Source organism: Hevea brasiliensis, chromosome 13 (assembly GCF_030052815.1).
Source record: "Hevea brasiliensis isolate MT/VB/25A 57/8 chromosome 13, ASM3005281v1, whole genome shotgun sequence".
NCBI classification, from domain to species: domain Eukaryota; kingdom Viridiplantae; phylum Streptophyta; class Magnoliopsida; order Malpighiales; family Euphorbiaceae; genus Hevea; species Hevea brasiliensis.
In genome coordinates this window covers 76616847-76640622 of record NC_079505.1, presented here as the reverse complement: position 1 = coordinate 76640622, position 23776 = coordinate 76616847, and the positions used below count along the sequence as shown (strand labels likewise).

General features: G+C 30.1%; 1 protein-coding gene and 1 long non-coding RNA gene across 2 annotated transcripts; one reads left to right on the top strand and one right to left on the bottom strand.

The window, feature by feature from the left end:
- Positions 1 to 1294: 1294 nt before the first annotated feature.
- Positions 1295 to 2328, bottom strand: LOC110647865 (E3 ubiquitin-protein ligase RHA2A). Its single transcript, XM_021801885.2, has one exon. The coding sequence runs from the start codon at positions 2147 to 2149 to the stop codon at positions 1640 to 1642; it is 510 nt and encodes a 169-aa protein (XP_021657577.2). The 5' UTR covers positions 2150 to 2328; the 3' UTR covers positions 1295 to 1639.
- A 5311-nt stretch (positions 2329 to 7639) lies between these two features.
- On the top strand, positions 7640 to 10988 carry LOC131171726 (uncharacterized). Its single transcript, XR_009142371.1, has 2 exons — positions 7640 to 7846; positions 10682 to 10988. It is a non-coding gene; the product is annotated as an uncharacterized LOC131171726 (long non-coding RNA).
- Positions 10989 to 23776: the final 12788 nt, after the last annotated feature.

Below are 23776 nucleotides of genomic sequence, written 5' to 3'. Positions count from 1 at the left end.
GAATTTGGCCGGTTAACAAATATACAAGAAAAGAAAAACACATTACTTCAGATTTTGTCACCTACATGCAGTGCCTTGACAAAATTATGTAGCTATTATTTCTTCATTACCCTTTTTTTTCCCCTTTTCAAAATCTTTTCTAGCTAACAACAGTCATTCTACGGGCTTTGCTCCACTGTTTCAGATATTAACAACTCTGTAGCAATGTAATCGGTGAAGGACAGAGGACTGACAAGGCAATACCTCGAAATAAGCAACACTGCCAAAGATCATGCACAACCAATGCAAATCTTCCGTTTGGACTTTTCTGTTACTGTATTATACTCCATAATCAGGGACTTTGTCTATTCTTTGGATCTTGTGATATCGTCAATACATTAAAGCCTATTTATGCTCTCATTTGATCAATGAAAAGACAGAGCCATTCATACATTTTATCAATACTTTTATAAGGACTAGGTGGCAATTGCAGATCATCAATGCTTCCATTAACAGCCTTTCACTAACATTGTCAAGCTCTAAATCCAAGTTTCTTTGATATCAAATCAGGAGCAATGTAGCAGATAGTTCCTCTTGTAGTATTAACAGACACAGTCATTCTTTGGGACAAAGTTTTGCAAAGCCAAAATCTGAAACTGTTTAGGGATGAAATTATGTTCAAGAAGGACATTATGAGCCTTGATATCAAAATGAAGAATGCACACATTACATCCCACATGTAAATTCTCAATCCCTGGAGCTGTCCCTATAGCAATTTGGAGGAGTCTCTCCCAACTCAATGGCTGAAGTTCTGTTACTTTTGAAAATATTTACTCACCAGAAGACCTCTATTGGCCATGTACTTAAATACTAGCACGATAAGATCTCTCAGACCTATAGCAATTTGAGACTCAAATTCAAAACCTGGAATACTACACTGGATGAGTATGTAAGTGTGCTTTAACTTGGTTGGTTGCAATTCCACATAGAAGAGGAGTATGTAGTTCTGTTGAAAGACGATACAGAGCACAAGGATGAAATGCAAGCCCCATTTAAAACATAAGAAGCAAATGGTTCTCTCTTGCCCTGGAATTCTTGACATTTTTCTTCTTCGTTTTTAACCTTGGAAAAGCCATGGCCTTTCCATTTCCTAAAATTCATCATTGTCCATTCTGCAAATCACTTTCTTTCTTTTTTTTTTTCATATAATCTTTCTTGTTGATTTAAATTATGAAAAAAGCATAAATTAACAAAAATAATACAAAAATATAAATGCATAAAAAATTAAAATTTTATTTAATTCAAGGATAAGTAATTAAAAAATTAAAGATTAAAATTTAAATTCAATTAATAATAATTAACAGCTCTCATTCAAATAAACGAAATAATAAGTCCAAATATCCTGATAAGCACCATCACAGACTGTACTCCTTCCCTCTCACAACAAACACTCAAATTTAAAAATTTACAAAAAAAAAAAAAAAAGAAAGAACCCTCAAGAGCTCTAAAAAAAAAAAAAGAGAAAAAATTGGAGAAAAGATTAAAAAGAGAGTCCATGGTCAAAACTGCCATAAAACTTCCAATTTAAGAAAAAAAAAATTTCTCCAGTCATCTTCCACCGCTGATAACAACCATCTAACGCCGCATCAGAACACACGCATCACCTCATAGAGAACCAATCCACTAAATCGCCACCTACGCGCCTCTGCGTGAATTCCACGTGCTGAATGGAGACGAGTGGCGAGCGGCACAGTGGGCAATTGAAATTGCGATGATCAAGCCATCCATCAAAGCATTCCTTGTGAAAGACATGGCGGCAATCAAGCTTCCTGACCTGGTCCCCATCTCTTAGCGTGCACAAGCACACCACACAATCCGATCCTCCCTTATTGCTATCATCGCCTCCTCCACAACAGTACTTGTAAGAGAAAACGCGGTTGATATTGAGCTGCTCGGCTAGGACGATGAGGCCACCAAGGCCAGAACCCGTTGAGCCAAGGAGTCCATCATCGATTACGCCATGGGAAGAACCTAATCGGGAAAGACCCAAGGAGTGGAAGAGGGTGAAAAATAAAGAGCGGAGATGATCGACGTATTTGGCTATGAGTGCTAGGAGCAATAAGGGGATAGAATCAGACGATACGTCGTTTAGCTGGTTCTGTAAGCCCATCTTGTTGCTCTGTTTTATGCGTGTGGAAAGGAAAGGAAAGATGAATTTTTATTTTATTTTTTTCTTATAAAAAGAGAAGGCCGTGTATATTTATAAGCAGAGAGTTTAAAAGGAGAGAGAGAGAGAGAGAGAGAGAGAGAGAGAGAGGCTCTCACGCTTGGTGTTTGGGATGTTTGGCATAAGGGACGCGGACGTTGAAGTTGCCTAAAGAGTTGGGGGATATTGGTTCGCATCAACCGCCATGTGTGGTGGGCCCTAAAGCAAATTGTCTTTTTATGGAGGAGCGAATGAGATGTAATTTCTACACGCCATTTTATTGTATGCATGTATTTTCAATGATAAAGTTTATTTATTTATTTTTTTTAAACTTATTTAATTTTTAGTCTTAATAATTAAATTTAATAATTAATGATATATAACATATCTTCGATTTTTTAATTTAATATTTTTTTTCATTCATTTAAAATTAAATTTTTAACGTCATTTTTATTAATTTTTCTTTAGTTTAATGAATTATTTTAGTTTAAAATTATAAGAATATATCCATTAATAAAAATAAAGTTGGTTGTCTATGCAGTTTTTCAAAAGCCATCGGTGGCCAACCTTCTGACCGGCGACTTCAGGGCCACTCCAGTCAGCTATGCAACACTATCAATCACCATAAATCCAGCTTGCAAAAGCCAAATCGTTTAAAAGCTATATACGAAGAAAAGGAGAGCTGGAGAGGGCAGCGGTGCAACTCAGTGGATTAGGTGAAAAAGGAGAGAGAAAGTTTAGAGAGACACATCGAGAGAGAAAAAAGGCACTTTTTCATTCATTAATTATATAATTTTATAAATCATTAACTATAAAATTGATTAATAATAATAATAAAATACATATATATTAAACTGAGTAATAATAATAATAATAATAAAATTAATTATTTAAAAATTCTAATAAAAATAATTAAAATTATTAATAAATTTTAATTTAATAATATTAAAATAATTTTTAAAGTTACCCAATCTTCAGTACATGTTTTGATCATGTTCTTTCAATTTTCCTAATTATCTTGTAATTTATAAACATATATATGGGGCTTACGTTACCACGTCTTTAGTAAAGATTAATTTTTTTTTTTGAATGAATCATACATGAATTAGTAGATTAATTAAACATTTAGTTGTTAGAGATAGATATATATATAATTTCATTAATGAATATTCAGAGTGATTTTGGCTTATGGTGGTGGCTATGAAGTAACAACTAAGGGACCACAGCCATGTGCGGAGACGAAGCAAATTATGTAAAGCAGAGTCCATTCATTAATTCTCTTCTTATTTACTTTCATTTTCAATAGGGACCACGCCCTTCATGGTTCCACCATTTTCAATTCTATATATCGAATTTTTATAAATCTAAAAATTAATCAATTAAATACTTACCATAGGTAACTCTAATTTTTTATAATATAATAACTCAAACGAAATAAATTAAAGGGGTTTAAGTAGAATATTAGCTTACTGAATTATTTCATTCTGTATTAACAATAAATATATATAATTAATTAATTTTAAAAATATTATTATATATATTTATTTTTATTGTTCTTATTATTATTATTATATAAAATTATATAGAGTAAAATTTTGAAATTAAGTCTTACAACATGAAGCACATCACATGATGATTACTGAAATAATTTTGAAGACATATACATGCATGTGATGTGAACACGATATATGTGAAGCTAAATATTCAACTTGTCATAATCTCATATTTAATTGTTTCATTTGGAATAAATTATTTATAAAAAAAAATAAATTTAAATAAATTTTTATATATGTTTGATTTTTATTTTTTTAAAAATAAATTTTTTAATTAAAAAATATTATTATTTTTATTTTAAATATGAGAGTTGATTAAGAAAAATCAATTGAATTAAATTTTTATAAAATTTTAAATTGATATGAAAATTTTTCTTATTTAAACGAGGGATTTAGATTTCATTGATTTTTTTTAAAATTGTTTATTTATTTGGTTAGATTTATGAATAAATATAAGATTCATGAATCTAGTTTTGAACTAAACTTAATTAACTGAATTTTTAAATGACATATTTTATTGGATATATTATGCACGACTTGATAAATGCGGAGTTTAATGATTTCGAAATCGATTTTAAGATTATAAATTTTTAAATTTTAATTTTAATTAAAACTAAATGAAAAAAAAATAGAAAATAAAAGAAAAAGAGAGTTAATTTGGGTGCACTAATTACAAAAAGAAGTGTTTAATTAATGAAAAATAAAAAATAAAGTGTGAGCATAATGATATGCAACAGGAAGCATGTGTGTTGAAGCACAAGACGGTTTGGGCGGTGGGAGAGATTTCTGCTAAGACAAAGGCAATATTAAGCGCTGACTCTCAAAGATATTCCGTGATCTTCGCTCTTTAGTTTACAATTTAATCCTTAAACTATATCATTAGCGTTTGTGGTTATTCAGATTTGCGTATCCACCGTTCACACCACACCGTCTTCCTTATTTCCTTTATTTAATTACTCCTAACCATATCATTATCATTATACCCAATTTGTAATCTTTAATTTAATCTAATTATTTATTATCTAAATTTATTTATTTTATTATTTAACTTAACTTGACTCAATAATTAAAAAGCATATTACTCAGATTTAAATCTTAAATCTTAACTTTTATTTAAAAAAAAAAATTATCATGATTCTAATTGGTCTACTCACAATCAAGCCAATTAGTTTTTATATAATAAATTTGCCTACAGAATGCAATGAATTTGAATTTAAAAAATAATATCTATGATAAATTTAAGATTAGATTTGAATTTTATATATTGAGTATTTGTTGTCTTAACATGTTTATATAAATAAATAATTAAATATAAAATATGTTTTTTGTATAATAATATTTAGAAATTATATATTTTTATTTTAAATAAAATAGAATTTAAATATTTATGAAATTGTTAAATTTTTAAAATATAAATTATGAATCAAAAATATTTTTTATATAGATTATTAATTAAAATATATAAAATTAAACAAGCTTGTGTATTTCTCGAATAATAATAATCAAATTTAAAATAAATTTAAGTAATTAAAAATAATAAAATGTATTCAGATTTTAAAAATATAATCAAATTGGGTTTCAGGTAGGGTATTTTCATGCATGCCATACCTGTTGCCATCCTAGATCTGTCACACACTTATAATCAAAAGATTTTAATTTTCTTTTTTATATTTACTCTTCATTTAGTTGTTTTAATTTTTTTAATTTACTTTCTATTTGAAAATTAAAATATTTGTAAGAATTTAATTTAATTTTTTTTTTATCACTTCTCATGTTTAGTCAATAATTTTTTTTTAATTTAAAAAATTTATTAAAAAAAATAAAACATAATTATGTGAGAATTTAATTAGAATTTATTATTTTAAATAATTTATTTCAATTGAAATCTTAGATATCGACATATTAATTTACCCATGTCAAAAATAAATTTTCCACCTATTAATTTGGTGCGTTTATTATAACTTTTTTGAAATAATTTAAAAATTATACAGTATCATGTCAAAATTTTAGTTACCAAAAAACTTTTAATATTAAAAGAAACTTTATAAGTCTGCAATTTTTTTTTTCCTTTAAAGTTCTTTCATTAGATGACATTTCAAGTGTATTGAATTGATATTATTCAAGCACCAAATGAAGTTTTCTTTGATTGCATGATTATACAAAAAGATCCATAATATTAAAATAATTTAAAAATAAAATTATATCTTGTATAATAAAATGAAGAGGAATTTCATCAATCTTATTTGAATTTAAGAATTTGTAATAGCGTGATATTAAATTTTAATTGGTAAATATAAAAATTTAAGAGTTTGTATAGTCTTTCAATTTTTTAAAATTTAATTAAGATTTGAAAAACCGTTTTAAGTTATTTTTCACTATTTTTCTTTGTAAAAAAAATGTTATTTTTCTATTGTTTTCCAGGTGCAAAACAATGACTTTTTATAATCAAAATTATACTATAAATTTTTTATAATTTAAATTGAGTAATTATTTTAAAATATTTACTTACAAAGATAAAAAAAAACTAATCATATTATTATAAAATAAATGAATAATTCATATTAAAAAAATTTTAAAATAAAATAATTTTTTAAATATATTTTAAAATGATTTTTTAATTATGAAGAATATATGAATACCTGTTTTAATTAGAAAATCATTTTCTATTATTTATAGCTAAACATGTTTTTCCTATTTTCTCTTATTTTTCATAAAAAATAAAAACTGAAATTTTCTTAGAAAATGGAAAATAAAAAACAGAAAACAAAATGGAAAACTGTTTCCCATAAGTAAAAAATTGACGTTAAATTGTTTTTCACTAGTTTCCTTTATAACAAAAGTTTTGTTTTTCAATTGCTTTCCGTATAGAAAATAATGACTTCTTTATAATTAACCAAAATTATACCGTAACTTTTTTATAACTTAATTTAATCATATTACTATAAAATAAATGAATGACACAACAACAACTAAGCATTAATCCAAACTATATTTTATTAAACTCACATAGGAGGAGTTGCTACATAAATGAATAACACATATTAAAAAAATTAAATAAAATAAAATTTTAAATATATTCATAATGATTATTCTTTTATTTATAAAAGATATAAATAATTTTAATTTTTAAATAAAACTTGAAATTTTCTTAAAAAATTAAAAATTAAAAACAATTTTCTATAAATAATATGTTTCTTGAAGAAGGAAGAGCTCTAGCGTTGGATGAGAGAGAGAGAGAGAGAGAAAGGTATATATGTGACATCCTTACTTTAGATAGTCCGTACGTTCTACTGTTCCGGTGACCAATGGCTGTCCGGACCGTCAGAATATATGGAATTATATTTAAACTAAAGTGAGGAGTCATAAACAACTCAAATAATTACAAGAAAAAATTTTAAAAATAAAATACATTAAGGTTAAACGAGCCGAAGCTGCAGCAATGGGTGACCTAACGGAAAGCGATTGCAAAAGACAATTGGCAACTCTAGACCCATGGAGAACCCTGTGAAATAATTTTTTAAACTCCATAGAAGGATTATTAAGGTTTCGATGGCAATAGAATGCCAAGAAAATACTCAGAGAATTTTATTAATCGGTACAGACGAATTTAGCTCAATAAGCTAAACGGAGGGCATTTTGGTCATTTCGCCTTTAGAGACGATTTTTGACCAACTTATCCATTTAAGTAAGTGAATTATATAACATAAAATGTGAATTAATATTGATGAGAAATTAATTAAAAATGAATAAAAGAAAGGAGAAAAGATAATGAAATAAAACTTAATTATTGCATAAGCATGACATGGGGTGATGTCATTAAAAGCCTTTAAGCCAATCATAAATCAACAAGCCTTATTATAAAAGTAAAAAATGAGATTTAGTTTACCAAAAATCTGCTCCTTCTTCTCTTCTTCTCTTTATGGCCGAATTCAACTTTCTTCTTCCTCTATAGATTTCCTTTTATCAACGTTGCTAATCTCTTGAATTCTTTCCACAAAATCCATAGCTTCCTTCATTAAACTTTAACATTTCACCTTGGGCAAGCTAGAGGTACCAAAAAGAAGAGGAGAAAAGGAAGAATTGGAAGCTTGGGATCTTACCATAAAAGGTTAGTGCTATTTCTCTTTACTTTCTCTTTAGATTTCATGTTGGGAGCATGAATTGAGTTGGAAATTTAAGGAATTGAAAGAAAATAATCATGTATGGATCAACTTAAATTTTTAGCAGCCTTGATGATTGAAGTGTTTGATGAGTTTTGAATGAGTTAAAATTATTTATGGGTGGCTTTGAATGTGAATAGGAGACATATAACATCAATTGATATGTTTGAAGTAAGATTTAAGAATTTGGGAATTTAGGGTTAGGACTTTGAACCAAAAATTGGGGGTTTATGCAATTGAGGATGAATTGATGTTTTAATGGTCAATTAGTGACCATTTGGTGTAGTTTGAACTGAATTTGGAGTGAATTGTGACATTAAATAGGGGAATGGTTAGGCTGCCTCATTTTTTGAACTCTGGACCCTTTGAGTCCAGTGTATTCATGTGGTTATATCTTCAGCTATGTTGCTCCAATTGGTGAAAGGCCAATTGAAGATGAAACTAGACACATAATGACACAACTTTGATGACTTGCCCTGAAAACAGAATTAGGATGACCTAAAAATTAGCCAAATCTGGGTAACTAATTCTGGACCTGGTAAAAGTGACCAAATGAATATTGTTTGTTCATTTGGCCATAACTCAGTGTGGAAATATCCAATTGACCTAAATTTTATATCAATGGAAAGCTTAGACCATTTAGAACAATTTTCATGGAGAACACAAGCTCAAATTCTGACTATAATTTATCCGAAATGCTAGCCAAAGTCAGGACCCTTGACTTGCCAGAACCAGTTTTGCCCATAAATTTTGGATAGAGACTAATCCGGCTAGTTATGGTAATTTGGCCATAACTTGAGTTACAAAACTCTAAATGGAGTGATTCAAAAAGGAAATTAAAGAAGACACAATAAGGAACAACTTTGATGAAGACAAGTTAGCTAAATTCTCACTGTAGTTTAGACCAATAAAACAGTAAACATAAGACATAAAAACTGAATTTTTGAAAATAATTCTAGGAGGCTTTGAATTGCAATTGGCAATCAATGCTAACAAACTTATAACCCAAAATATGGTATAATTATGTATCAAACATTTGTATACATATTATGTATGAAAAAGTCAAGAATTTGAGTGAATAGTAATGTGTGAATAGTAATCCCAAAGACATAAGAAATAATAATAGAACTTAAAGAAGCCATTATAATTTCTAATATATATTGTGATTAGTGAATTAAAATTTTTTGAATTTGAGTGACTCTAGGACATATGAGAACAACTCCTATAAAAGACCATAGGTTAAATTTATGACTATAATATGTCCAACCATTTAGACAAATTTGGGATTCTAGAATATGCCTAGTTCTGGAATCAAAAGGAGACAATGAACCCGTTATGGTTATTTGACTATAACTGGAGTTCTAAAGTTTTAATTGACATAATTTAAAATAGTATGCACAACTAAGATGAAGACTTAGAACTTTATTTTAGGAACTTAAAATCAATTCTAAGCCGAAGTGCTTAGAATTGTATGACCAAAGAAAATAGAAAACCTTAAAATTTGTGGACTTACAAGGTTTAGTACCCTGGATAGTCATTAATTATTTGTTTAAATCTAGAGTTATACTACTTCAAAGTGAATGATTTAACAAGGGAAATTTAAGTTAATACAGAAAGAGACAACTTTTGTGAATGTAAGTATGGCCAAGTGGAATATACGTCTTGGCTAAATTTGTTAAAAGAAAATTTAGGGAATAAAATCTAAAATCCATGAAATATTCATGGATTACTTGGAATATGATTGATAATACATATAAATATTATAATGAATAAAAGAATCATATGGATGTATGAATTTGACATTATTTCTCATCATGAGAGCAAGAAAAATATTTCGATGTACAAATGGTACATGAAAAATTGATTAATGTGAATTGAAATTATCATAAATGATATGATGAATTGCATAAATTGGGTAGGATTGAACTTTTTGTATCTATGCTTCTGCTATGAATAAAATTAAACTACTATAAATTATAATTAGAATTTATAATAAAATAATAAAACTTATGGACATTCAATGGTACTATGTGCCCATATATTGCCTAGACACGTGTGTCAGATTGGATAGATTGACATACCAATAGGGTATTATTTGAGCAGTACTGCATAAGGCTTTATGCCTGTATTTATAGTTTTATGCTCGCATTTATGGCTTTTATGCCCGATTATCTGTTTATCTGTTTTCATGGCTTTTTAGCCATATTGATTGCATACGTGGTTGACATTCTGAGCTTACACGTCCCATGGTATGACAGCCCGAGGCACTGCGGTGCCCAGTACCCAGGACCCGCTTATCCAGTTTAGTCAGCCTGTCATAGGTTACTTGAGTAGTGAAATTTGTTAAGTATGGTCAGAATTATATAAATGAATAAAGAAAGAGACTGGATTAGTTTTCAAAATTTATTTATTATAAAGTGATTCAAAAATATATATATTAGAAATTGTTAAATAAAGTGATAAAAAGATTGACAAAATAAATATAACTTAAATAAATAGTGTAAATGCATCTTCCATAATCATATAAATATAACTTTAATATTTTTATTAATTTGGTATCTTATCTATGATTATGGCCAAGTTATGAACTAAGTACTTCCAAAATGGAGTGAATTATAATAAAAGATAGTTGATATTAGAAATTTTATATGAAATTGAATTAATTCTTGATCATTCAAATTATGCCTCATTTCTATCATTGTTTGTATATGGTATTTCTTTATTATATTATCGCACTACTAAGCAGTAATGCTTAGCACGATGGATTTGTTTCCTTGCGCAAGTATTGAAGATAAAGCCCAGTGGATCTTAGACTGGAATTTTGGAGTCTGGATCTGCAGAAGTGTCAAGGTTGTCACCTCCTCAGCAATGCATGTAGATAGGGCCCATATGAGTTATGTAGTGTATTTTGCATATTACAAATATTCCTTATGTTGTAATACAAATTAAGAATTGTGTTTAATAAGTATGTGATGTAAATTTATAAATTAGCTCATCTATATGTAATTAATTTGTATATCATGTAAACTATGAATTTATGTAATTGGATTGTAAATTATGTGAATTAATGAAATTTCAGTTATTTTGATATATGAGTTGAGTATGAATGAAAGTGGATGGAAATGAATGTGAGAATTAAAATACATTGACATATGAAATGATGAGTTAATATGAATGAAATTGAGTTTGAGAATGTTGGGAGTGTTTGTTTTTCAGGTTCAGAAGAACTGTTTTCTAATTTATAGTCGGCACTCTACCGGATTTTCTATAAAATTTGTGAACATTCAAATTAATCAAAATTTTAAAGGAATGACCAATATGGTATGAAATTTATATAAAAGCATTTTTATCAAGAAACTAAAAACTAGAATTTGGAATAAGATAAGATAAGGTGCTCCGGCACACTATGTGACATGCCTCGCTCGGCTACGCTGTAGACGGGTGAGGGGTGTTACAATATATATTGTAACTTGATGCTACATCAACAAGAAAATCTATAATAGGATATTATAGTTCATAAGTAATTTAATGTTAGTTCAATTGATGTTAAAAGAAGTTTTATATTATAAATTAAAGTTATGTGATTTTATGGTACACTTTAAATTTAAATACGCGATTCCAACTTGACTCCAAATTTTTTTTATGGCCTAATGGCGCCATAAATCTAAACCCTTACGACTTTTGGGTTTTCAATCCAAATTTTTTAATTTTGGATCAATTGGCCAGATTTTGAACTTTTGGTTAAATTTTATCCAATTTTAAAATTGGGATTAAAGGGAGTATGTCCCCTGCTTATGTGGCATCTAATGTGGCTTTTTTTTATTATAAATGGTTGAAATTAGTTGACACATAGAATTAGTTGACAATAAACATGGTTAGAATGGGTGAGTTAATTAGCTTAACTAAACTAGAGTTGATAAACCTAACTTGAGTTAACGCAAATAAAACAAATAAGAAAGTTTATTTACTAATCCCCAAATCGTGTGTGCAGAAAGGAAATGTGAAATCTCTAAATCCCCAACCTTTTTCCTTTAACGAATGAGAGAGAAAGAGAGAAATCAAAAGAGGGAGAGATGGGTAAGGGACAATAAGAGTAAGTGTGAAGGAATCTACATCGAAAGCTAACAGACATGATGGACCCAACTAAGCAAAAGGTGGAATCTGGAGTTTGTATCATTAGTATTATCTCGACGTGTCATGCGAGGTGGTCCACATGATAGTGATATAGAGGGAAAGGAAAGTGGTCCTGACTTTTGTGCTGCACAATGATGAAAAATCTTAGTGATTGGAGAGAACTTTTGAACAAAAAGAAAAAGAGATATTTCATCTGTTACCCTAGCACAAGTACATCTGATATAATTGAATTTTTATATTGAGTATGATAGTTGGTGATAATATTTAATGAATTTTGTTTGTTATTGATATTGATATGAATGCAAACATACATTACATGTTCATTGTTTGCGTGCAAAAGTTATTGTTACTATTTATTGTTAGTGTTTTTACTTGTTATAGGCATAATTAAAATTGATATATGTACTAATTGGTTTGTGATGAGTAACGGTGATTATTATTATTTTTTATATATTTTTACTATGATTACAGATGTCCTGTTGAGGTGCATATAGGTGGGAAATTTACTGAAGGTCTACTTTATACTTCTGTTGGTGGGATTGTAGTTTTAGGTGGTTGGAGTAATTGCCATGAGATAGGTTATAGGGATATTGTTAATAAGTGCGAGGATGATAAGTATGGTGAGGTTTGTAAGATAGGATATTTTAAACCTAGGGAGTCATGGGACTTTTAAAGACTTGTTTGCAATGATACTGAAGTTAGAAAGATGTGGGGGGAAGGAAATGAATTTGATTTTCTTAAAATTTCCATTGAGTTCACAAATGACAAAGGGGAGAGTTCAAATACTGTTACAAGCTACCTGGAGAGAAATGAAAATGAATTTTATGGCCCGCACTATGGTTCTGGTAGTAGGAAAGTTGTCAATCATGGGAGTGGAGTAAATGTTGAGCCTAATTGCCAAATACAATTAGAAATGCCACTAAATGATGCTTTTATGTTCAATTAAAGTAGTGATGACACAGATGATGAGGACTTTCAACTAATAGTTAACAGCGAAGAAAAAAACTCAATTGATGAGAGTTTAGTTGATGAATATGAGATAGAGGATGAGGAATTTCTAATAGCTTTGAAAAAGAGGAAGGAATTTAAGGAAACACCAGCCTGTGATGGAATAAATGCTGAGTCAATTGATGCGTTAGGCAGTTCACATCCTGTTAGTACTAGAAATGTGAATCTTACTAATGATATATGTGTTGAAACTAATAATGTCAGTGAGTATCAAGAATTTGATGATGAGGGGTTTGAAACTCCTTATACAAGTGATGAGAATGATTTAGGTGACTCCAATAAGAAGAAAAAGAAGAGGCAAGTTGCGTACAATCCAAGTTATGATCACACTTCACTTGAGTTTGTAATAGGAATGCTTTTTGAGAATGGACATAATTAAGGGACTGTGTGCAAAAGTATAGAGTATGTAATGGGTTTAATATAGGGTGGAAGAGAACTTGTGAGTTAAGGATGGAGGCTAGATGTGAAGGAAGGTGCCCATGGACAATATATGCTGCTAAAAGGACAGGTTAAAGGACCTATCAAGTTAAGAGATATAATGGGGTACATAAGTGTTATAGGAGCTTATCTAATAGGTAGGCAACATTAAATTGGATTGCAAAGGAGTTGTTGCATAAATTTAAAAGGAACCGAGATTATAGAGTTGATGAAATGGCAAGTGATTTGCAAAAAATGTACTCTTTAAGGGTATCCAAATAGGTCTATTATAGAGTAAGAACTATTATACCTAGAGGTCTTAATCTATATTTTGATGATAATAAATAATTAGTGTGCTACTAATCACCTTGAAAGTATTTGTATTAAGATTGTAGGTCCCAAGTTAAAAATTGAGAAATTGCTTCAAATCAAGATTAAAAGAGAGTAAGAAATTGAAGCAAAGATCAAGAACACACTACAATGTAAATTTTTTTTTTTTTTAAATCTTGTGAATCTCAAATGGTTAGTTATGTTGGCTCAAGTCTAGGTTTCTCTAAATTTCTTAGTGTCTTTATTTTCAACTTTTTCTTGATCAAAGGGAGTAAATTGAAATTTTTACTTTTGAGAAATGAAAATTTATCTTTGAAAGTTTTCATTGAAAAATTTATCAAATTAGCTTTCCAACGGTTTAAACGGATCGAAAATCCGAGTTCGAATAAAAAAGTTATTAGTTTTTAACTTTTTCTTGACCAAGGGAGATTAAAATGAAATTTTCACTTTTGAGAAATGCAAATTTATCTTTGAAAGTATTTTCATTGAAAAGCTTATCAAATTAGCTTTCCAACGGTTTAAACATATTGAAAATGCGAGTTCGAGTTAAAAAGTTATGAGTTTTTAAAGCTTAAATACTCTTTTGAGCCTTTTTGTCCAGATAGCACTTTGGCAGCCCAAAGTGGAAACTTTGGCAGCCGAAGTTCACTCTTTAAAATAATGTTTTTTAAGTTTTTAAAGCCTAAATGCCCTTTTTATCCAGAGAGCATTTCGGCAGTCAAAAGCGGAAACTTCAGCAACTGAAAGTGAGAACTTTGACAGCCGAAGTTCACTTTTTAAATGATGTTTTTAGTGCTTCAATTTTCAGCAGCCAAACTTGGGTTTCTGCAACTCAATAAAATGGGGTTTTGGATAGTTGAACGGCTATATTTGTATTTAATACACTCCCAACAATCATTTTCTTGCCAAAACTATAAATAGAGACTATTTATGACAAAAAGAAAGGAACAAAAACTAGTTCTTTGAGAATTTATTGTGTTTAAAAGATTTTCTTCTTCTCTCTCTTTAGAATTTGAGCTAACATAATTGATTATTGAGATCTTGATATTTTGAGCTATAATTTCTTTGTTCTGAGAGTTAGTTCAAGGTTGTTGTGAACATTTATTGTTACTTGAGTGTAATAGAGTTTTAAATTGCTCTTGAGTATAAAGGGATTTGTAAAAGAGCAAGGGTTTGCTCTTGTGATAATTGTAAGGGGTTTATTCTTCGTCCAAAGAAGAATTTTAGTGGAGTTAACTCTTAAGAAGGGCTTTGAGGGGAGGACGTAGGCTTAGGATAGTCGAACCTTTATAAAGTCTCTTGTGTTCTTTATTTCCTTCCTTTTTTTGTGCATTTCACTTAAAAATCTCCACCTACCCTTCAAATTTTTTTAATCAATACCCAATTCACCCCCTCCCCCCTCTTGGGTTGCTATAAGGGACAACAAGATCCAAAGCAAGGAACATACTAAGAGGCTGTTTTAAGGAACATTATGCAAAGTTGGAATCTTACAAAGTTGAGTTAGAAAAAGTTGACAAAGAAAGGAAGTTTGAGTTGCTTACTGATGCATCTGGGCCAAATGGAAAGCTAGTTTCAAAAGGTTTTATGTAGGATTCAGTTGTTTGAGGAAAGATTACTTAGAGGGTTACAGGCCTTGTGTATGCTTGGATGGTTGTTTTCTAAAAACAATTATTGGTTGTGCATTACTAAGTGCAGTGGCAAGAGATGGAAACAATCAAATGTTTCTAATAGCTTGGTGTATTGTTGAAGTTGAAAATGAGAATAGGTGGAGGTGGTTTTTAGAAAGGTTATTTGAGGATTTAAATTTAGTTGATGGACTTGGTTTGACACTAGTCAGTGATCAACAGAAAGTAGCTCTTTTTTGCTTTACTCATTTTCATATTATCTTAAAAATTTAATTACTAGCATTTTATCAAATATTAAATGTAGGGACTAGCAAAGGCAATTAGAGAGCTGGTACCTAATACAGAGTGCAAGAATTGTGCTAGGCATATCTATGCTAACTGGAAGAATATTCATAGGGGGTAAGAATTCAAATCAGTCTTTTGGAAGGCTATCAATGCTCCACATGTTCAAGCATTCAATAAGCACATGGAGAAGTTAAACTAGATATCATCATTTGCATTTGAAGATTTTTTGAAGCAAGACCCCAAGGTATTTTGCAAAGCATTTATTAACACCTGGCCAAAGTGTAATGTTATTACAAGTAATTTAGTTGAGACTTTCAATTCTTATATTTGTAAGTCTAGGACCATGCTTTGTGTTTCCATGTTAGAGGATATAAGGACAAGTCTTATGGAAATGTATTTTACAAAACATGTTTCAATGACTAAATGCGAAGATACAATTTGTCCTAGGATATGGAAAAAGATAGAGGATGCTAAATTGAGGACAAAATACTGCATTGTTAAACCTATAGTAGCCAACAGATTTTAGGTGTCAGTAGGTGAAGATGGATTTATGGTTTTGTTGGATGGTAAATCTTGCACATGTAGAGCATGAGATTTGTCTGGTGTCCTTTATTCACATGCACTTGCTTGTATTTATTGCATGAGGTAGAAAGATATGTAGATCCTTATTTTAGCAAAGAAGTTTACAATCATTCTATTGAAGCATTAAATGGTTCTAACATGTGGCCCCAAGTTCAAGACACACCCATTCTACCACCTGGATACAAGAGGATGCCTAGTAGACCTAAAAAGAATAGAAAGAAAGACCATACTAAAAAAGAAGGGTCCTCTCAAGCTAAATTGAGTAGAGTTAGATTAGAAATGACTTGCCAATATTGCATGCAAACTGGACACAACAGAAGAGGTTGTCTAAACCTAGACAAACCAACAACTGAAAGGCCACCAAAGGTAATATGAATTTTACTTTTTTTTTATGCTATTGTATAACATTTTATGATGTTATTATATTAACATATGCTTATGTAATTGACAGAATAAGAGGGGTAGACCGAGGAAAAACCCAATTATAATAAAGCCATCAATTGGAAGTGTGCCATTTGGTGGGAATGTGCCAACTGGAAACCTACCACCTTGTGGGAGTGTGCTAACTGGAAGTGTGCCTTTGGTGGGAGGGTGCCAACTGAAAACACTATGCCATATGGTGAGAATTTGCCAATAATTCCAACTATGCAAAATAATCAAGAATGTGAAGTGTCAAAGAGAAACAAAGCAAAAGAGAGGAAAATGGTACTAATTAATTTTTCTTACTTAAATTTTGAGAGGAAAATGGTACTAATTAATTTTTCTTACTTAAATTTTTTACGATTTAGTTTATTAACTAACAAATACTTCATGTTAATTTTCTAATGTTAGGCAAGAAGCGGATATTATGTCATGATTTCAGAGAATCTAGGATTTATGTATGCAAGGGTAAAGATGCAAAACTTTTCGTGCATGACATACTTGTAATCTAATTTGTAATATTGCATGAGATTATATTTATACTATGTAATGTTCATAGATGCCAGGAGAAAGGGCAGTTGAGGTTGTATGTAGACCATCAGCAATTGCAAAGGCAGCTAGAAGAATACAAACTCATAGCCAACCATCACAAGAGTCTTCATCCTAGCCTATTGGATCTCAAGCACCATTAGAGCCTTCATCCCAGCAAAATGAATCTCAACATGGATTTCAAAAATTAGCACAATATACTGCTCCTCGTACAAGATCAAAGACTACTATAAAACATACTAGCAAAAGGAAACAAAAGTGCAAATGATGCTAACTTAGAGGAAGGCTTATTATGACTAATATTGTGACTAGTTTTGGGATATATTTTGGTATTATTTTATATAAGAATCTTCAACTAGCACTTTGTTTATGTAATTACACAACTTTTGGTTATTTTGATTATGAAACACCTTTAGGAAAGGTGTATGGATTGTAATTAAATAGCATTTGGTTTTCCTTTGGTTGACTTGGTTATGAAAGTGCAATAAAATAGCTTTTGGTTTTATGAATATATCACATATTTCATGCAATCTTTAATGTTCCATTAACCATATATTATTTATACTAGTTTTTTGTAAATTAATGAACATGAATAGTGGACACGTCACTTATGATCACGTAATGGGCAAGTTACGGATTAGCACAATTTGCCAAGTTACATAAGAATACATTTTCATCATTTGGGCAATATATATCTTTGTATGATATGATTTACTCTTCTAATGGTAAACTTGTCACAAACACACTGCATATATATAAATAGAAATTTTCATTAACAATAAACATAGTCTTCATTACAAAATAGCATTTTCCATTACCCATAAACATAGTTTTCATTACACACTAGGTTAAGCAAAATATAACTTGTTGCTAACTTTCTCCTTTATGACATTGATAATAATAAAAAAATCACAAGCATTGAAACAACATATAGTAGCCTCATTCTCCATTTTTCATTGTGCATTTTCTATAATATTGAATGCAGCAGTAAATGGTCTTCCTTCAGCCTCCTCACTTTATCTTTTTTCTTCACCAAATTTGCCTTAGCAGCCTTCAAGTTTCTTTCCAACTCAACTTCATTTTGCTTCTTACTTGAAATTACAGCTTGCAACCTCTATGTTTCATCAAAGATAACATCAAAGACACACCATTCTCTAGAACCAAGTACAACTTCATCATCGTACCAAGGAAGAATCACAATTATTGGCCTGTTAAACCACCCATTAATATTTTCCTAACAAAATCACCGTCACTACAAAATAATACACAATTAACTTCCTTAGAGGATAACAGAAGAACCTTCTTCCTGAGTTCTTGCGAGTGAAAGAGGTGAGCAATACATCAACCTCATTATGCATAGGCTAACACACTCGAGCAGTAGTAGCTGTCGTCCAATCCTTTCGCATTAAATACACAATTAGAGAAAAGATAGTAATGTTGGCAAAAGAAGGTTGACAATGGTGTTCAACAACTCTCATTTGGTAGAGAGAAGTTTTAATTTAGGGATTTGTTTAATTGTGATTTTACAACATTACCCATCTATAAATAATAAAATATACAAGGTGTCATGCCACATAAGTAGGGGACACGCTCCCCCCAATCTCAATTTCAAAATTGGATAAAATTTAATCAAAAATTCAAAATTCGGTCAATTGATCCAAAATTAAAAGATTTGGATTAAAACGTCAAAAGTCGCAAAGGTTTGGATTTACAGAGCCATTAGGCCTTTTTTTATTCATTTCAAATTTAATAATTTTTTTCTATAAAAAGTTCCATTGCCCTTTTTAAGCTTTTTCCTTTCATTGATTAGGGTTCAACCATAAATTGTTTAAGTCAAATTTAAGTTAACATTTGGAATAAATTTATTTTCAGATAATACTAGAATATATGAAAATAAAATTTTATTATTAACAAAAATGTAATGTCATAATAATAATAATAATAATAATAATAATAATAATAATAATAATAATAATAATAATAATAATAATAATAATAATAATAATAGATGGTTATTCAGAGCTTGGATAATTAATTTATGATTGTAAGTTTCTTTTATCATAAGAGTCTAATTAGACCTTAATTTAGATTCAACAACAAGCAAATGTAACATGTAATAACCCAGCCTTGGAGTCATTACCAGCGCTAAGGATCGGGTCAGCTTAAGGTTGTCAGAACCCATAGCAAACCTAAAGACCTGTTAAACATAAATGTATCCCTGCATTTTACAATCTAAGCATACTCAAATCCATTACACTTTAGTTTTCTCATTCATAACTTAACATAAAATGGGCTCAAAATTTGAATCTTTACATACATAAAATCACTAAAGTGTAATTAGATCATGCATACACATTTACATGAGGAGTTATCTTAGATTTCTGATATACATAATTACATCACTCATATATAAAATAAAATATTTATCAAAACTTGAATACCAACACAATAATTATTCCTTTACGTATTACTTGTCTACTAATCATACAACATACACAAAAACACTCTACAGCTATTCTTGCTGCTCAAGCTCCAAAGACTCTTCTATTCCTACGCTCTTGCACTTGAGGTTAGGTGAAAGGGGTGAGCTTACACAAGCTCAGTGAGTAAATTAGCTAATAATATTTAATTATAATATTCATTTCATACATATGCAATGCATCATCCATATGAGTTTTTACGTCATAAATATTTCATATAAGATAGACTTATCACCAGTGACTCCCCAAATCCAATGTACCCTGCTCATATAGAAGCTCCTCAGGATTTTCGCTTAAAACATGACCTGTGTCATGTACCAGGGGCATCATAAAGATCTTTTCTTGGATTTTATGGATCCATAACATACAAAACATAACATAACATAGTCATAATCATGGGGGGAGTCAGTGGGTCATCCATAGTCTATCATGCACCAATAACAGTTATGCAAAAATGCAACATATTCATGCTCTACCCTAGTAAACAATGAAATGATACATGTGGATAATCATGAATCATATTTAAAGAATTTACATTTATTAGGGTTAGAGTTACTTACCTCTTGTAACCTATTAACCACCTAACATGAATGGTAGTTAACCTCGGATTCTTAGCTTCCTGAATTCCTCAAGTCTGATCCTATAACCATAAGAACCTAATGAGTTATTTGAAACTCTAGAACTCTATACACATAACAAACATCTTATTCTAGGCCTTTAGGAACCATAAAATTATATTTTAGAACCTTGGAATCAAAGGAGAAATAAGGCTGACAGAACTAATTCGATTGTCAAAGTCTTAAACTCCGACCGCCGAACCTTTAGACATCAGGTGTCTAATTCAAGCAGTAGCCACTACAACTATCGAAGGATTAGACTTCAATTGCTGAACCTATAATTTCTTCAAATTTTCCTGAGAAACTATATGCTTTAACTGTCGAAACAGTGGTCTTGGGCAATTGAACCTAGGAATTTCTTGAATTTTGAAGTTAAAAACTAGCAGAAATTCCCTCCCAAAACATACCATAAGGCTCCAAAACACAATTCGAGCACATATACACATTCCCAAAGCCTAAAAGAACTTGAATTCATACTCAAGCTCACATGCAACAGCAATTTGAACTTGAATTTAAGATTCAATCAAAACTCATCATATCATTAAGAAATTCTTGAATCTAACAAAAAAAACTTCCCATTTAAGGCCTAAGGAACTTGAAATCAAGTTTAACTCACATGCAAACACTAAAAGCCAAAATTCAAAGTTTTATTAACTTCACACATCACATGTAACAAAAAAAAACCCCAAAAGCTCGACATGTAACCCCATTTCAACCTTTTCATGCTCTAAGCATATATGCATTTGAAAAACCAACTGTTTAACGCACCTAAAAATGCTTAGATTCCTCTAAAAGATCAAAAGGAAAAGGGTATTTACCTCTTTCTCTTGAATTGGAGAAGGAAGTGAATTTGCGATATAAGCTCCAATCCACTTTCACCAAGCTTTCCTTTAGAAGAATCGAGCTTCCAAGAATGAAATGGCAAGGAAAATCTCCCCAAATTAAAACTTGTATGTCACAATAGCTTAGAGAGAGAGAGAGAAAAGAGTGTTCAATATTTTTTGAATAGAAAAATGGGTCGTTGGCCATTTATACCCTTACTGTCGATAAACTTTTGGTTGCCGAAAGTCATAACTCCGGTTGCCCAAAATGAAAGTGAATAGTGAAAAGGGACTTCAGCTGTTGAAAGTCCATGCTTCAGCTGTTGAAGTCCTTTTGTCCAAAGAAAAACTACAAAATTTTTTAGGATTAAAACCTTTAAAACATTTTCATTTTTAAATACATTTTGAAAACATCACACATACAAACATATGCACTTCTTACCACCCCTTCCTTATCTGTGAAATCTTCGAATTCGTCAAAATATTCCATCAATGACAGAAACTCCGACATCGAGAAATGTGAGTGTTACATAACAATTCATTCTATGACTAGGATAACTACTTGTTCAAAAAAATCAATATAGTCCTAACCATATTAGAACATGCCTATAAACTCATAACCATCCTTATATCTAGTCCATAGTTAATCATGTGTTACTCACAAATTAAATATATATTTCACAGTCTAGATGTACTTGGATTGCAAAAAATTTTCACATAAAATATTGATAAAGAAATCAACAAAAAGATACTGACGCTTTGATTTTACCAATTTGCACCAATTGGAACCACTCGAAGAAGAACAATATCTTCTTATTGCAATCAAAGTATACAGCTTAAGCGAGCACCACATAACACTCTTGTTTCCCGTATATTCCATTGGTTAAAAACCTGAAAAAAAATTAAAGCCATCCTTTTTTTTCTTTTTGCCAAAAACTTCTTCAAGGTGTAAGAATGGGAAGTTATCCTCATCTCCTGCACATCTCATAATTTAAAGAGAATTTAAATTCTCTTAAGTGGGCTTTCTGTACAACAAAAACAAGAAGACAATCAAGTTTAAAGGGTTGGTGCTAGTGGGCTTACTTATGAGCTCAATAATGGGTGGACCAATTTTTCTTCACTACTTTTCACGCTAGTTTCACTTTTTAGTCTGAGCCTTCGAATTCTCTTTGTTATTATATACTTTTGTATGATGTTGCCCCAAATTTTTTTTACTTAACATTTTAGGTTCTGAGGCCTGTTGACTTAGGTTTAGTTTGAACTTAATATTTTAAAATTTTCCTAAATTTTATTAATAAAATTATTTATTTTAAAAGTCATAATAATAATAATTTTGAGAATATTGATACTGCAAATTAAATAATAAGTGTTAATTAAGGTAGTTTAAATTATTTTTTTGTATATTTTAAATTTATATGGAGTAAGGAGATGCTAAATTCGAATTTCTCCGCCAAATTATTTTAAACTTATTCATCTTTCTACACAGGGAAAGAGAGACTTATCTATTTTATATAATTTATTCATTATTATCAATTCGAAAAATTTCCATTAAATAAAAAAATTAAAAAAATAAAAAAATAAAAAGCAATAGGTGGCCTTCAAAAACAAATCCATAACAATTCAACCTTAAAATAATCTGGCAAATAAAAGACAGATGAAGATTCAAGAAAAACAAAGCTTTCTCAAAAGATGGAAACTAAATCTCTAAATTTTTTTTAATAGAAGTTTCTTCAAGGATGAAGCAACCAAGATTAAAAAAAAATTAAACAGGTAGCTCAAAAGGGTAAGCTCAGTTGAAAATGGAAAGATAAAGAATGTCTTGAAGAAAGAGAAATCCAACTCCCACCCCATTTGTCTTACCCTAACAATTATTTTTTTTTTTAAATCCATTTCTTTAGTGGTGTTGCAGCATCTCAAGTAAGATAAAATTATTTGTCTATCAATTAAAGGACCTTGGAAGAGTCCAGATAGAATTTGATTGATTAAAATGGTGATAGGAAATTGATAATGACATGTAGGTTTTTACAATTATTATTGGACCAAACAAAAGTGATACCTTAATAGCTTGAATTTTCAACAATCAGTCATTCTGTGGATGAGGGAACTGATTGGTACTTGGCACCTAAATCACCCATAGCTGTATGATTTTGGGTGTGATGCACAGTAAATAATGAATTGAGCCAATCTAATAATTTCTATTGATTGACTCACATTCATTGATTGTTGTGTTGGCTTTGATTATGTTGACGCCTTGTGATTAGAGATAAGAAGATTACAAAGTTGTAATTGAGAAGTTCATGCACTAAGATAAGTCCCAATTCTAGGGGAAAGGTTCTTGATATGATAAATTTCTCTTTGGATATTTTTCTTTTGAATTTATCCTTTCTTTAATAAGTATAAGAAATTAGGTTTTAATCTTTCTTATCACTAGTCATTATAGCAAAGCTATGCAAAAGCCCATTACTTTGGGTTTCAACTATGAACCAGTAGTGCTGCCACAGGTTGAAAACTTTCATAGGAAGTCCATTATAAAATTACTTATCCAAATAGGGAAATCCTTACTTAAATTTGATTTACTATTAATTCAAAATATGAATATATAAAATCTAT